This window comes from Meriones unguiculatus, chromosome 20 (genome assembly GCF_030254825.1).
Source record: "Meriones unguiculatus strain TT.TT164.6M chromosome 20, Bangor_MerUng_6.1, whole genome shotgun sequence".
NCBI lineage: Eukaryota > Metazoa > Chordata > Mammalia > Rodentia > Muridae > Meriones > Meriones unguiculatus.
Window position 1 is genome coordinate 31,495,805 of NC_083367.1, and position 16,399 is coordinate 31,512,203.

The 16,399-nt window shown below is 36.2% G+C and overlaps 1 protein-coding gene across 4 annotated transcripts in view; it reads right to left on the reverse strand.

Annotated features, from left to right (window-relative positions):
• Nkain2 (sodium/potassium transporting ATPase interacting 2) overlaps positions 1–16,399 on the reverse strand; it is a 1,138,750-nt gene that overhangs the window by 196,187 nt on the left and 926,164 nt on the right. For all 4 annotated transcript variants that reach the window (XR_009587866.1, XR_009587867.1, XR_009587865.1 and 1 more), the window contains one exon: positions 1,454–1,654. Coding sequence is in view for 1 of the 4 variants with exons in the window: in XM_060373153.1 (XP_060229136.1) it covers positions 1,454–1,654 (201 nt within the window). In the remaining 3 variants the exon portion in view is untranslated. The remainder of the gene's footprint in view (positions 1–1,453; positions 1,655–16,399) is intronic.

Below are 16,399 nucleotides of genomic sequence, written 5' to 3' on the forward strand. Positions count from 1 at the left end.
ATTTTATTTTTTATTTTTGAAGATGTGGTCTAGAGATACAGCTCAGAGTTGCCTTGGACTCCTGCGTCAGCCTCCCAACTGCACAGACTACAGCCATATTCTACAATCCTTGGCTAAGAATAAGTTTCTCATATCACAATATTGTTTTGTTTATTTATTTGTTTTATTGCTTTTGAGACAGTGTTTCTCTGTACAGACCTGGCTGTCCTGGTACTTGCTCTGTAGAGTAGGCTGGCCTCGAACTTACAGAACTCTACCTCTGCATCCTTAATGCTGGGGTGCTGGGCATCACCATGCCCAGCTACAATATCTTATTTCCTGATACAAACCTTTTTTTTTTCTTTTTAAAGCTAGAGACGTTGATACCATTTTACACATAACTTACTGTTTCTTATTATTCAATTGTAAGTTAATATTACTCTCAACATGCATCCTGAGTGCTGGGATTAAGGGCATGTATCATCATGCCCAGCTATAATATTTTATATGATACAAACCTTTTTTTTTTAAATCTAGAGACATTAATACCATTTTACACGTAATTTATTGGTTCTTATTATTCAATTGTAAATTAATATTACTTTCAACATAATTAGCTGAAGAGTTGGAAATCAAGTTATACTTGTCGCTAACAAATTTAAGGCTGTGTCTATCCATTACAGGTCAATATGGCATCTAAGGAAAATGTATATGGTTCTAGGATCTCACATAAACACATGAATTCTTTCATAATAAAGTTGCCAACTTTATAAATCTTACAGAATTACATGTTAGGTTTCCTAAGTTTCTTCAAGAAGAGTTGTTTTTATTTGTATCTTTGTCCTAATAATGTAAATAATTTATTTCTAGAACATAAGCATATGTGATACTAATTTGGCATTTATGACTTCATTGTGTCCCAATAAAGGAAAGGCTCTTTCTTGTCACAGTATAAAATGTGGGGACATTAAAGTTTAGAGGTAGATGCTGTAGCAAATATGAATTGTTCTGAAAAAGGAGGGAGACTCAAAAGTGACAGACCAGTGAAATCAAGGAAGAATGAAGAAGATGTCAGGTAAAGAGAAAAAAAAATGTGCTAACAGTTGAGTGAAAAATAATCGAAAGACGAACTATATATTAAAATCTTTCTTCTTAGGTAGGAAGTAAGTGAGTTGTGAAAACCTTTTCATTGGCCCCGTTAGAATCTTCAGAAAAGTCTACCACCAATGAAATAATCAAATATTCATGGGCTGGATGATATCAAAGGCTCTTTGTCAATTTCTGATGATAAGCAACACACACAGGTTTTGGGAGACTTGGTTTAACCCACCAAGTTCCTATCATAAATGGCATTAATCAGGAAACTTTAGAAAAGCCCACGTGTTCAACATAGAGTCCATATACACACGGAACTTGCATGGAAATAAGCGGTTCCGTGAACACTAGAAGGAAATGGTCAGCTGTCAACACTTACTGCGAGGACAATCTGGAGGGAACTGTGGGCCACTTCTATGTACTGGTACTCCAGGAAACACCCTGAGACAGTGATGTACCGATGATCTTCTGGAGCCCAGTCTGGGGCGGGTGTCACAGACGTCACCATACATCCTGGTCCGTTCTCCATCCACCAAGATCGGTGCATTGAAATATTAAACGTCAGGATAAGGTCTGTTTCCTGAAAGAAGGCAATTTGTAAGCATGAGAAAGACTATACATATTAGTTTATTTGGGCTTATTTTTGTTTCCTGTTTGAAAATGTAGGTGCTTTCCTGTCTCCTACTGTATGTTATAGGCACTGAAAGCCGCAGGTAATCATATGAACATATATACTTTTGAGGCTTTGACTGATCATAGGACTATCAGTTAAATTATTATTTTTAGGGAAATTACAAATGATTTACAATTAACTATAGTGTTGCAGAGTCCTTTTGGGTACTCAGACCAATGAGACCAATGGTTCAAACCACATCATTGGGTGAAACTAGTGCTATTATAAATCTGATTCACTCATTTTTCTCTACAATTTTTTTTTGCACATTTGGTTCTCAAAACTGAATTTCAATTTGACTACATTTACCTTAATGCTGAGGCTCATCGTAGGGTTTTAAAAAAAACTTTTCATAGGATAATACATTATTACTCGGTTTTTCCTTTTCTACTAAAGGCAGGTCCTGTCTGTATACACGGAATTGGTTCCAGGACCCTGCAGATTCCAAAATCCTACGAAGCTCATGCCCTTTATATTAAAAGGCAGCTGGTTGTATAAAGCTGCAGTCTCTCAGTGTGGAGGGGGAAACATTATCTTCAGTCTTGTCAACTTCTCATGTAAATTTGTCCAGAACATTTCTTAGACGTTATCAGCACATTTTACAGGATAGGAATAATCAATTCACAGCTCTTTAGATGAGTTGGGTGGTACACAGTCTATCTGACTGGTCATACACACTGACAGAAAGGTGCCAATGGCACACTAACAGCAAGAAGGTACAAGGGAACATCAAACCTGTTCCATTTCTCAGCAAGTCGTGATTGATGATGCACATGGAAACTGGGTTGCTTCAATGTAGGTGGTGTGGACTTATGGGATAATGGGAGCAAATTATCCCCACTCCAGAGTGAGGTGCTCGTTTACCTTGGCAGACAATTTTTATCTTTGTTTTGTGACCTGACTCACAAATACTAAAGATTTAAGTCGTAGCTGGAGAAGCCAGCTCTGAAAGGAGGAGTCAGCCTAGGAAAGTTGTGCAATGATATTACTATCTTCCAGGCAGCAATAGGAGAAAGATGGAAGAGGGTTTCTCTTCTTCCTGAGGCGATGGAGAAAAGCTTCATGAATTCCTTGGAAACTTGGAGACACAAAGCTGGCAATTGACTCAGGCTTAATAAGTTTCAAAATAAAGCCTGAGATGAAAGCCACCCATTAAGTGACTAAACAAAAAGTGGTGACATCTTTTGGGAGGCAAGTATATTGTTACAGAAGATGGGTCCAAAGTTAAAAAACAACAATAGCAAAAACATAAAAAATAAGTTTAGGAGCAATTTGTGCTCTGTCCTGAGAGAATCAGCTGTGCCTATTGTCTAATGCTTTCCAAGAAGAACAGAGGAACAGAAGTCTTCTTAGCAGGTCAGTAAATAGCAGAATCTTTATTGCCTCATGTTCCCCGGTTTTGAAAAATGAAAATTAAGACAAAAACGCATAGCATGTAAATGAATAGTCTTGTGCCTGCGAGGGAGTTAATGCAAGATAGTGTTTCAAAAATGTCCAAAAAGTTACCATGCGCAAGTCAGTTTGATAACCCTCCAAAAGTCTTGTTGATGCTTATATAAATGGTGCTAGTCTAACTGGATGTCTACATGTAGAAAAATGCAAGTAGATCCATACTTATCACTCTGCACAAAACTAAAGCCCAAGTGGATCAACGACCTCAACGTAAAACCAGACACATTAAATCAGTTAGAAGAAAAAGTGGGGAAGACCCTAGAACTCATTGGTACAGGAGACAACTTCCTGAACAGAACACCAACAGCACAGGCTCTAAGAGCAACAATCAATAAATGGGACCTCATGAAACTGAAAAGCTTCTGTAAAACAAAAGACACTGTCCTCAAAATAAAATGACTGCCTACAGATTGGGAAAGAATCTTCACCAACCCTCTATCTGACAGAGGGCTAATATCCAGTATATATAAAGAACTAAAGAAGTTGAAAAGCAACAAATCAAGTAATCCCATTATAAAATGGGGAACAGAGCTAAACAGAGAATATAGAATGTCAAGGAATATAGAATGGCAGAGAAACACTTAAAAGAAATGTTCAACCTCATTAGCCATCAGGGAAATGCAAATCAAAACGACCCTGAGATTTCACCTTACACCCATCAGAATGGCCAAGATCAAAACCTCAAGTGACAACACATGCTGGAGAGGTTGTGGAGAAAGGTGAACCCTCCTCCACTAACGGTGGGAATGTAAAGCTAGATGAATCACTGGAGACAAGAAGGCAAAAGAACATGGCTTAAAAGGCAATTAGAACAAGATCAAGACATAAGGGCACCCAGGTTTACACAGTTCCGTCTCCTAATAGCTAGTGATTTCTAATGCAGCTAGCTCAGGATCTCAGTAATCCTCCTTATTTCACAGGAAATCGTTTTGAGACACGTGGTTCCATCAGAAATGATGGGAGAGAGGAACTGACCAAACTGAAATATTGGTCATTCACAATATTGCTCCTCTTCTGTTGGGGCAAGACTTCTTTCTCATGTAAAACTAAATAAGTCAGCAAACAATTATGAATGAGCTTGTTGGGGGCAATCATTGTTTTCAAATAATAACTAGGATTCAGAATCTGATACTGAGAGTCCGGCTGTTGGCTGTGTAGTGACATTCCTTCTCCATCAGATGCTCTCAGCACACCAGCATGGGGCTGTTGTGACTTGTGTAGTGACATTCCTTCTCCATCAGATGCTCTCAGCACACCAGTGCAATTGCTCTCCTCAGCTTTAGAGAGAACTCCATTAAGGCATTAACGTAGGCATAGTTATGGGCAGTAGAGCGTCTGTGATCAGACGCATTAATTTATTAGCTCTTTATATCCTAAATACTGATATAACAGCAGGGAAGAAGAGACTCGTCATTGTCACCTATACACCATTAAGACATAGCTAAAATATAAGAGGTAATGGATGCAGTAAGTGAAGTGGTCTGGGAAGCCACACATGGATATCTCATTAGTTCACCCAGTCAGCTGTGACATGTTTGCAATAAGGGAAACAAAACAGCCCTATTCATAAGAAAGAGCCTATTCTAGAAACTTTCATATCTATCTATCTATCTATCTATCTATCTATCTATCTATCTATCTATCTATCTATCTATCTATCTATCTATCTATCTATCTATCCATCCATCCATCCATCCATCCATCCATCCATCCATCTATCCATCTATCCATCTATCCATCTATCCATCTATCTATCTATCTATCTATCTATCTATCTATCTATCTATCTATCTATCTATCTACCACCTGTCCGTCTGTGTGTGTGCGCACATATGTGTGGGTATATAAATGAAGAAGTAAGAAAGAGGACAATCTGCAGGACCAGTTCTCTCCTTTTGTGCTGTGATTTTTGGATTTCCTTCATTCTTGGAAACTTGCACCTTTACCTGCTGTGCCTTCTCACTGGTGAAAGTTCACTGTTCTTTCCTAGTACCAACGTGCTAAGAGACAACCTTTATGAATTTTTAATATAAATGCAATATATTGGATGGTAGCTTTGATTTCCTCATAAATCTAAAGTGGTATTTTTTTGTCTGAGACTGGAGGTAAGGATAGACTGATTGGTCAGAGTCTGCCTCCCCGTTTTGTGTGGATTCTGGGGCTCAAACATGGGTTTGAAGGCAAACACTTCACCAATGGAGCCATCTTGCTAGTCTTCTTCCTAGCATAGTGCCTGCATCATTTCCTGAAGATTACTGTAGCGGAGCTGTATAAACTGCAGGGCTTCAGAAACTGAAAAATCTATTGTCTCATTGTTTCAGAGGCTCATAGTCTGCTCTCAAGGTACAACCAGGATGGTTTCTTCTGAACAAGAGATAATGTTTGCCCACGTTCTTGATGACATTCTGGCAATATTTGGTGCTCTTTGGCTCTAAAAATATAGCCACTATCTCTGCTCTAGTTTCTCAGAACATCCATCTGTGGGCTGTGCTCAAGTACTTCCTCTGTACAAGCAATTCATTCATGTTTACTTAAAACTACATGAATTAAAATAAACTTAACTGGCTACATCTAATTACTGCATTTCCAAATTAAACTCACATTTGGGGGAGCTGGCATTTCAATATATAAATTTGGAAGGGGCAAAGGTCAACCTGTAATGCTAAACCCTGACAGCTAAGGATTATCAGATCCAGAATGCATGGATGGCAGGCACCACTTCTCACTTCTTTATTTTATTCTCTTTATTTTATTACCCTTTTCATTGCCTGTTAATAACATATAGTTTAAAATCATACTTTCCATAAAATTAATAACCAAAGAGCACTATTTGTCCATAGTTTCTGCCATCTTCAAGTATTCTAGTTCAAAACAATGATATCTATTTGTTTGGAATTGTTTCTTAAGGTATTTATTTCCATTTTATCCACATTATGCCATATTTGCATTATTGTTACATCATTTAACTGTTTATCCACATGTGCCCCTGGAAGGTGTGAATGAGAATGCTTAGACCATGAAATTCTCTATTTTCAACAATTCTGCATAATTTTCTCTAAAATTTGATTAAATCAATAGTATAAAATTTATGACCATATAAATATTTTTATGGCTGAGCTGAGTTGTGAATTATGAGAGCAATTTCTTTCTTATATAACATTTCTTCCAGGAGTTAATAATTCCTTCCCATCAAAAACATACTTTATTTTTTTGAAGTAGTTTTAAGTTCAGAGAAAAATTGAGCTGAGAGTGTACTTCTCCCCTCTCGAATGCATAATCTCCTCCCCTCTGGGCCAGAATGTTAGATTTGTTGCAGTCTGTGTATCCACATTGAACGCTATTATCATGCAAAGTCCATATTTTTTCATTGCGTTCACTGTTGATCCACAGTCTCTGGCTCTAGAAAACGAGTGGTGACATGAACCTGCCATTCCTGTTTCACAGAGAGTCATTTCCTTGCCTTGGGATTTCTCTGTGCCTCATGCATTGTCCTGTCACCTTGCTAACTGGTGGAAACTCTGTTTGGTTTTATTTTTTGAAGAATTCTGCATCACTGAAATTACACTGTAGTTTTTCAGATTAGCTTCTTTCACTCGTTTAATTTCTTTTCTTCTTTTCATGACCTAGTAGCTGATTTCCTAATATTGAAGAGCATTTTATTTTCTGTGGAAATCACAGTTATTTTTATCGATCCAATCTGCTGAAGGACTTCTTGACTGACTTAGGGTTTGGACAATTATGAATAAAGTTTTATAAATATTCATTGAAAGGGGTTAGTGTGGGCATGAGGTTTCAACCATTTTAGTAAGTACTGGTGAGGCTAACTGGCGGGTTACACGGTAACGGCTCACCTACCACGTAAGGAACTGCCACATTGTCGTCCACGCCTGTACTGTTTTTAAACTCCCGAGCAATGAAAGCTCGTTTCTGTTCTTCCACATTCTAATCAGCATCCAGTGCTGCTGTTTTTCTATATTTTGGCTGTTTTATGCGTGGACGCCCAGTGGTTTTTATCTCCATTTGCCAAAAACGACTATTCTTTTTACTACATACTCTCTAGTCTTTTGTCGACATCAAATGCCAATATATATTTTAAGCTCCCTGCTCTGTTACGTTGATTTGTCCATGTATTCTTTCATTCATATTTAACCGTCTAGATCAATGTAGCGTTATAATAATTCCTGAACTCAGAATGTGTTAATCTATAATGTTTTTTTAAATGCTGTATTACGTTTTTTGGATATTTTGCCTCTTGATACAAATTTTAGAATTAATTTGTCAATAGCCAAATAATATTTAGAAAGTTGATAGTATTGAGTATATCAAGTTAGAAAGAAGTGATATCTAAACATATTACATCTTCATTTCAATAAATATGGTTTATTTTTCCAGTTACTTAGTTCTCTGTTTTTTTCCACCAGTTGTACAGTTTCCCTCACATTTATCTTGTATATACTTTTTTTTACCTGTGTTCCTGTTTACAGTTTACTTTAGTACTATTATAAATTGCATTTAATTTCAATTTTTATTTATTAATTATTGAACAGGAAATAAAGTGACTTTTAAATGTGCTTTCCAGCAGCATTTTATAGCTACATGGTTGTAGGATTTTTGGTCACCTTTTCTTGATTTTCTACAAAGATATCCATGTCATTTATCAACAGACAGTTCTACTGCTGCTTTCCCCCTCTGCATACCTTCATTACATATTCTTCCTTAATAACCTAACAACAAGTTCCACTATGATGCTGAGAAGTGTGAACTGAAGTTCCTGAGGCGGAGCTGTACCCAGAAAGCTGTTCAGCTGGTTAGAACTACAACTATTGTAGATGGTTTGGAATGCTACAGGTTCAGAACCTAATATAGCTCTGGGGCTGTCTTCAACCTCTTTAGTAGTAATGTATTGATCACTGTGTATTACCCAACGTCCTTGTGACTATTAAGGTAAATCTTCTGGAACAGAGAAATAGAGCCTCTACTCTTCACCAACCCCAAAGCTAAGAACTTCATCAGATAGTGTCTGATAGCTACAGTAATTTTTTTTTCTTCTTTGGTGTGGCTTGCCTTACCTGATACACTTACTAATCTCTTTGTAGAGGGTCTCAATCTATGACTATTTACTCTGTTACTATGGAAACTTCTTGAAACTGTCACAGTGTTGGAACATGGAATAAAAACCAATAGTCCCAGTCCATAGCCACTCAAAATAAAATATTGCTTATCCCCCTTGAGAAGATTGTGTTTTTCATATTGCCAAATTTGATGAGCTGGCAAACTTAGTTTATATCTAGTCTTAGAGAAATGGCTCTGATTTCTCTCTCATTGATAAAATGATGTTAGCTATTCATATTTTTAGATGTGTTCTATCCAGCTGAGTCTCACTCTATTTCTATTTTTTTGTTGTTGTTTTACATTTTTGCCATAAGTGGATATTGTGCATCATTAGTGTATTTTTCTGGTATGATAATGTAATTTTGCTTTTTCAGCCTTCTAAAACTGCGTTCTAGATATGTGGTACAAAGTGTGATTTAGTTAGGATGGACAGGAGGATGAACCTAACCGGTCATCTGCTGCTGGAAGAGCTCAGACTACTTTAGGAATGTTGGTCAGACTGTAAGGAAAAATTTACGTAGAAAGCAGATAGAACAAAGATCCAGAGAGGACTCAGTACATCATCCAGGACTCAGCCCTATCCCCACCCCCACCCCCACTTTCCCTGCTGTGCGGTATAAAAAGCCAAAGATCTGAACATTGACACCAGGCAGACCTAACTTATCTTGCTGCCATGGAGACTACCTCCTAGCTAAGTTTCACTGAAATGAATCTTGAAATAGAATGTTGCATTCTTTAGTCTTGGTTCTTGTAGAAAGCTTTTTCAAAAAGAACACTTATATGATGCATTTTGTTAAGCCATTTTAGGTACTGAATCAGCATCACTCTACTAAGATACCTCAGCCTTATCATGGTATATAATTCTTATTTATTTATTTATTTATTTACATTTACTTTTTTAAAGGTAGAACCTTATTATCCCATGGGAATTTATTTTATTTGTTGTAGAATTCAGATACACAATTCTTTCTCAATAACTATGATAATGAAAGTAATCAGACAAGCATGAAACCTCAGTGCAGAAATAGCAGCAGGCACAGAAACTAATGGAGTTCAGTTCATGAGCTGTCTCCTGTACTTCTCGAATGATATTATTTTCTAATTTATGTATTTATTATTATTTATGACAATTTTTTCACTCTATATCCTGGTTTTAGCCCCCCCTTGTCTCATCCCAGTCCCACCCACCCTCCCTCTCAGTTGATTTGTTAGTATTTCATTAGGGATCTTTGTAGCTACTTGACATGTAGTGCTTTCTTGCAATGTCTTTGAATTTGGTTCAAGGTGATGTTAGCTAGCCTTGTATAAATAAAGGATAAAGAAGGGAAGTATTTTCTCTGATTGTACCCTCTGCAAGAGGTAAAAGCCAATGTTTGCATAAACGTAACAATGCACCCATTTTGGCTTGGTGTTTCTTGTCTTGGAAAGATGTTCTTGATTTAATTTTTCTTTAATAGATGTGGGACTGCTTAAGTTCTTTATCATTTAGTAAGTTTTAGTATCATTCAATCATGACAACTGAATTTATGGATGCAGACTTATTAATAACATTACGTTACGGTCTCTTTCTTTATTACCCACAGATGATCTATAGTCATATTACTCTTCATTTGTTTTCTCTCATGTTCTTTCTCTTTCTTTCATGCACACAAGCACACAGATTTAACACATTCACACATACACACTCACAGGTACACAAACAAACATTACACTAAAGGCTTACTGATTATTTTTCAAAGAGTCAGCTTTTCATTGTATTTTTTTTTTCTCTGTAGATGTCTTGTTTTTAACATCATTGATTTCTCTTCTAATTAAAACATTTTCTTCTTAATTTGGAATTAATTCTCTCTTCATTTACTGATGTTATGTAAAAACTTAGGGTGTTGATTTTACATCTTTCTTCACAGCATTCAGTGCTATCAATTCCTTCATAAGTAGTAATTTTCCTGCATCCATGTATTTTCATAGTATTTGTTATCATTTTCATTTACTTTAAAATTTGAATATATGCATATAATTTTGAACATGTGTAGTTTAATTTCCAAATATTTTGGTATTTCACTTGTATCTTTCTTTTGATATTCCCATCATATTTTTTAGTATATTCAAAAGTCTATCTGTTGTCCAGTGCCAAATGTTTAGCCCTGAAAATATACACACAAGTAACATTATATAAACTGAGCATCTTATATTTAGTAATATACATATACACATATGAATCCAATAAAAATTAGTGCCAAAAGATCCTATAAATTTGAAAAAGAGCAGGCAAGCATATATGGGAATTTTTGGAAGGAGGATAGGAAATGGAGAAATATTACAATTATAATTTCAAAATTAAAATTAAAAGTATATAACTTCAAAAATGTCTTCACATTGCTTATTAGTTCTTTTCAGGCCAATCAATAGATTGTTAAGACGAATTTAAAATTAATTTCCACGTGATCTCCCACATAGAATAATTCTACTTTATTTTCATAAATCTGCTCTTTTGCTGGGTTGTATAACCTGGAATAGCCCTACCTTCGGCTTATCTTGGGCTCCATACCGTTTTTAATGCATGCATGTTCATTATTATTTTGAACCAGATCAATATTTTTAGTGATAATTGTACAAGCGTACACATCTATTTTATTGTTTTAATTTTTGAAATTACAACTACAACATTTCTCCTTTTTCTTTCTTCTTTACAAACTCTCCAATATACACTTCTTTGCTTGTTTGTTTTCAAATTCATGGCCTCTTCTTCCTTTAATTATCATTGCATGAATATATGATCGCATATGAACAAATATATTTCTAAATATATTCTTCTCATCCTATATAATTTTACTTGTGTGTATGTTTTAAGGCCTGCTGTTTGGCACTTGACAACCAAGAAAACCACCTCTGCTCTTCCAAACTTTACTCAGTGACCTCTAGTTCTTTAGGTAGAGGTGAAGTCTTATAGACTTTCCCCCATGTTCTTTGGCATGTACTCTGGTGTTGTCCTTATTCAGCTTATGGTTTGGTGATCATGTTGGTGAGACTTTGTGAGTGTGGCTTTTCACGTTACTAGGCGGCACAATCTCACAGCAGATCATCTGGCTGTTACAATCTTTGTGCTCTGTATTCTAAAATCTTCCCTGAGGGCTTGTGCTTTTGATGAACCAAACTGGATATGACACATCACAGATCATCATTGGTTCCCTTCTAGGTAAGATGTCCAGTTTCCTGTACCTGTCCAAAATTACTTTAATATTTCCCCCAGTTAGATTAAACTCTAGAAAGGACACTGTTCAGACAGGCTCTGACCTATTTTCCCCTAGAGATTTGACTTCAGAAATCTTACAACCATAATTTCCCTCCCACTGCTTTCCATGTGTAAATTTCCTACTACCCAGAGGTAGTTTTTAGAGAGTTTGGGAATCAAACCTTTAAAATGTGATTGTAAAGGACAGTAATAGCCCTTCTATTTCATCCTTAATTAGAATACAGTGAATCTACTGTGGATAATTGGTAAGAGACAAATAAGACAAACACAGATCATGATGACTTATTTCTTTTTCTACTATTTTCTAGTACTTTTTCTATTTGTTCAACTCTATCATTTATAGTCTTCTACCCTTTGTCTAAATAGTGTTGAGTTCAATTTGTCTCCCTTATTATAAAGTGGGAAATACTATTTAAGTCTTTATTTAAGAACTGAAGTCTATTTAACTTGGAGTTGATGTCAGTTCAGCTGGTTTCTCTCCCCTACTGCAGTAGTTCAAGTATGGTCTGTCTTGTTTTATGGAAGGAGGGGAGGACCACCCCTATCAGTGGACTTGGGTAGGGGCATGGAAGGAGAAGAAGGGGGAGGGTGGAATTGGGAGGGGATGAGAGAGGGGGCTACAGCTGAGATACAAAATAAATAAATTGTAATTAATAAAAAAATAATTTAAAAAAGCATCAAGAGTAATTTCTCTTCAATATTTTTCATGTCTCTTTCTTATCTGGTTTCTTCTTTCATTATGCAAAATACATCCTTCTTTGTTACCTTAAGAAGAGGTGAATGGTTTTAAATTTTATGTGCTTTTTTTGTACTTTTATATTAATTAATATTTTAACTGGATATCCTTCTTGCTTGGAGGTCAATTTTTTTTTTGAGAATATATGTGCATTTCTTCATTCTCTTCCAGTTTTAATCCTACAGGTAAAAAATATTATACCAAAACAATTTTAGGAAACATTTGCTTAATAGCTACAGTTCCCATAGAGAACAAGGAAGTCCAGAAGTGTGAGGTGCACACTTTGTAAAGTTCCCAGGAATGTAAGCATGTGCTAACCTGTAAGGAGCTAGCTTGTTAACTTCCCTTCAAACTACCATTCTTCAGATTAATAACCGATAAACAGCTCTCGAAAGACTTAAGTCATGATGGAAATCCAAGGAAGTTTTGGAATTGACAAGGAGGAATGGATTGGCTATTGCATTGTCTGTAGATTGGATCTAAAATGAAAAAGTCATTAAGGACTTTGCACCAAAGTTGGTGTTATTGGAAAGTGGCGGAAATGGAAAAGGTGGGTCATTAGAGTATGCCTTGAAGAGTCACTGGTCGAATTTTCTGTTCTTTCTACATTCTGACAACTTTGCTCTACCACTCACTTCTCACCATGAGAAGCTACTATAGCATGGCTTCAAAAGCACTGGAGCCCAGTGACTGGACTGAAACCCTGAAAATAGTTCAAAATAAACATTTCCTCACTTCAAGCTGGTTCTCTAAGGTTTGGGTTATGACAGAAAGTTAACATTCTAAAGGAATATACTTCCATATACAATAAAAAATATTTTCAAATATTCTATCAATAGTCATACTCTCAATCTTGTGATTTTTCTTCCATTAATCATAAGCATAGAGATTTTTCTCCAACAACTGAATCACTGATATCATTTTCTTTCCTGAAACTTTTATGTGACCTATTTTCATTTTTTGCCACTTTCTTTATTTTATTTTATTTTATTTTATTTTTTTCTTATCAGTTATATTTTATTAACTCTGTATCCCAGCCGTGTCCCGATCCCTCATTCCGTCCCAGTCCCTCCCCCCCTCCCTCCCTCATCTCCACCGTGCCCCTTTCCAAGTCCACTGATGGGGGGGACCTCCTCCCCATTCATCTGATCCTGTTTTATCAGGTATCTTCAGGACTGGCTGCAAAGCCCTCCTCTGTGGCCTAACAGGACTGCTCCTCCCTTCGGGGGTGGGGCGACCAAAGAGCCAGTCATCGAGTTCCTGTTAGAAATAGTCCCTGTTCCCCTCACTTTGGGAAACCAATTGGTTACTGAGCTACCACAGGCTACATCTGAGTGGAGGTTCTAGGTTATATCCATACATGGTTCTTGGTTGAATGTCAGTCTCAGAAAAGACCCTGTGCCCAGATATATTTGGTCCTTGTGGAGCTCCTATCCTTTCCCCATCAGACTAACTCCCCTTCTTTCTTATGATTCCCTGTACTCTGCCAAAGGTTTGGTCATGAGTCTTTGCTTTGAAAACACTGCTAGTTAGAGTCTTTCAGATGCGCTCAGTAGACTCCTGTCATACGTTCAATGCACATCCCATCTGTCTTTCTAAATGAGGATTGATCATCTTACCCCATGTCCGCTCAATTGATTATCTTTTTTAGGTGTATAGATTTCATTATGTTTATCATATCTTTTAGGTCTATATAAGTGAGTATATCCCATGTTTGTCTTTCTCCTTCTGGGATATTTCACTCAGAATGATCTTTTCTAGATCCAACCATTTGCCTGCAAATTTCATGATTTCCTCCTTTTTGATTGCTGAGTAGTATTCCATTGTATAAAAATACCACAATTTCTGTACCCATTCCACCGTTGATGGACATCTGGGTTGTTTCCAGGTTCTGGCTATTACAAATAGAGCTGCTATAAACATGGTTGAGCAAGTGTCCTTTTTGTGTACTTGAACAAACTTTGGGTATATACCTAGCAGTGGTATAGCTGGGTCTGGAGGAAGCACTATTCCTATTTGTCTTAGAAAGCGCCAGATAGCTTTCCAGAGTGGTTGTACCAGTTTACATTCCCACCAGCAGTGGAGCAGGGTTCCCCTTTCTCCACAACCTCTCCAGCATGTGTTATCGCTTGAGTTTTTCATCTTGGCCATTCTGATGAGTGTAAGGTGATATCTCAGGGTCGTTTTGATTTGCATTTCCCTGATGGCTAATGAGGATGAGCATTTCTTTAAGTGTTTTTCTGCCATTCGATATTCCTCTGTCGAGAATTCTCTGTTTAGCTCTGTTCCCCATTTTTTAATTGGATTACTTGGATTGCTGCTTTTCAGCTTCTTTAGTTCTTTGTATATACTGGATATTAGTCCTCTGTCAGATAAAGGCTTAGTGAAGATTCTTTCCCAATCTGTAGGCAGTCGTTTTGTTTTGATGATGGTATCCTTTGCTTTACAGAAACTTTTCAGTTTCATGAGGTCCCATTTATTGATTGTTGCTCTTAGAGCCTGTGCTGTTGGTGTTCTGTTCAGGAAGTTGTCTCCTGTGCCAATGAGTTCTAGGCTGTTTCCCACTTTTTTTTCCAATTGATTTAGGGTATCTGGTTTTATGTTGAGGTCCTTGATCCACTTTGACTTTAATTTTGTGCAGGGTGATAAATATGGATCTATTTTCATTTTTCTGCATGTAGACATCCAGTTGGTCCAGCACCATTTGTTGAAGATGCTGTCTTTTTTCCATTGAATGGAATTGGCTTCTTTGTCAAATATCGAGTATTCATAGGTGTGTGGATTTATTTCTGGGTCTTCTATGCAGTTCCATTGATCCTCCTTTCTGTTTCTATGCCAGTACCATGCAGTTTTTATTACTGTTGCCCTGTAGTACAGCTTGAGATCAGGAATGGAGATACCACCAGATGATCTGTTGTACAGGATCGTTTTGGAGATTCTGGGTTTTTTGTTTCTCCATATGAAGCTGAGAATCTTTCTTAAGCTAGAAAATATTTTCTATACCAAAGTGTGAAAAGAGTGAAGTGATGACATCATTATGTGTATCCCCTCCCCAGATCTTTAAATCTTTTTTGGATTGCATTTGTCTAATGTAATTTTTAAATGAAAATTTATGCAAGTTAATTATGCTTCCTTTAACGTTTAAATATTACATTACCTTCTCTTTTTCTACAGATAATTAACATCACTGAGATTTAACATACTCATTCAAGTCTTTATAGCCTTGCTAAATATTCATACATTCACTCATAACACATGTATGTATTCCATGCCATACTGTAGTTATATTTTATATTTGTGAAGTATAGCAACATAGACATATATTTTTAGCTTTAGCTTCTGAAACTGTGCAAGGCAGAGTTGTGGTGGATTTCTTTTTTTTTCTTTTTTTCGTTTACTTTCAGAGCATGGAGTAGGCCTTTCAGTTCAGAAACCCTCTATTTCTATCTTAACATTATCCATTCATTGATTCTTTTATTCTCCAACTTTCCTCATTACTGAAGGAACTTCCAATAGTCTAATATTTCAGTTGAGGGATAGATCTTTTGTTTGTGTATCTCTACTTTCATATCGCTTATTTTTTCATTTTTCTTTTTCTATTAGAAATCTTTCTTAAATATTTCCAATCAAATACTGAAGTATTTTTAAAAATACTGTTTCTAATAATTCCTTATTTTCCATTGATGTCATTAGTATTTCTAATTCTTTAGTGAGTTTCCTAAAGTTGTGTCTTGACTATCCTAGTTTTAAAATTATATCTTGTTTTTTTTTACTTATTAAAATTGTTATTTTTATCAAGTAAATAGATAACTAATTAAATAACACTGAAATATGTATCAGGAGATCTATCATGCACCACAGGCAATAGTCACAGGCAAAAATATGTCTGTGTTTTGCTTAAAATAATGGAGAAAATGTAGTCAATAAATAAATAGTGTGACCAAAAGATGGGCAATCGAATATTAAGAAATCTCTCTCTTAATTCCTACATTAAACATAACTTGATAAATCCTGTTAGTTAGTGCTGCTTATATGTGCATATGTGCATGAGTGTGGGGCTATTCACATTCTAAACTCTAAACTTAAGAATGATACTCTT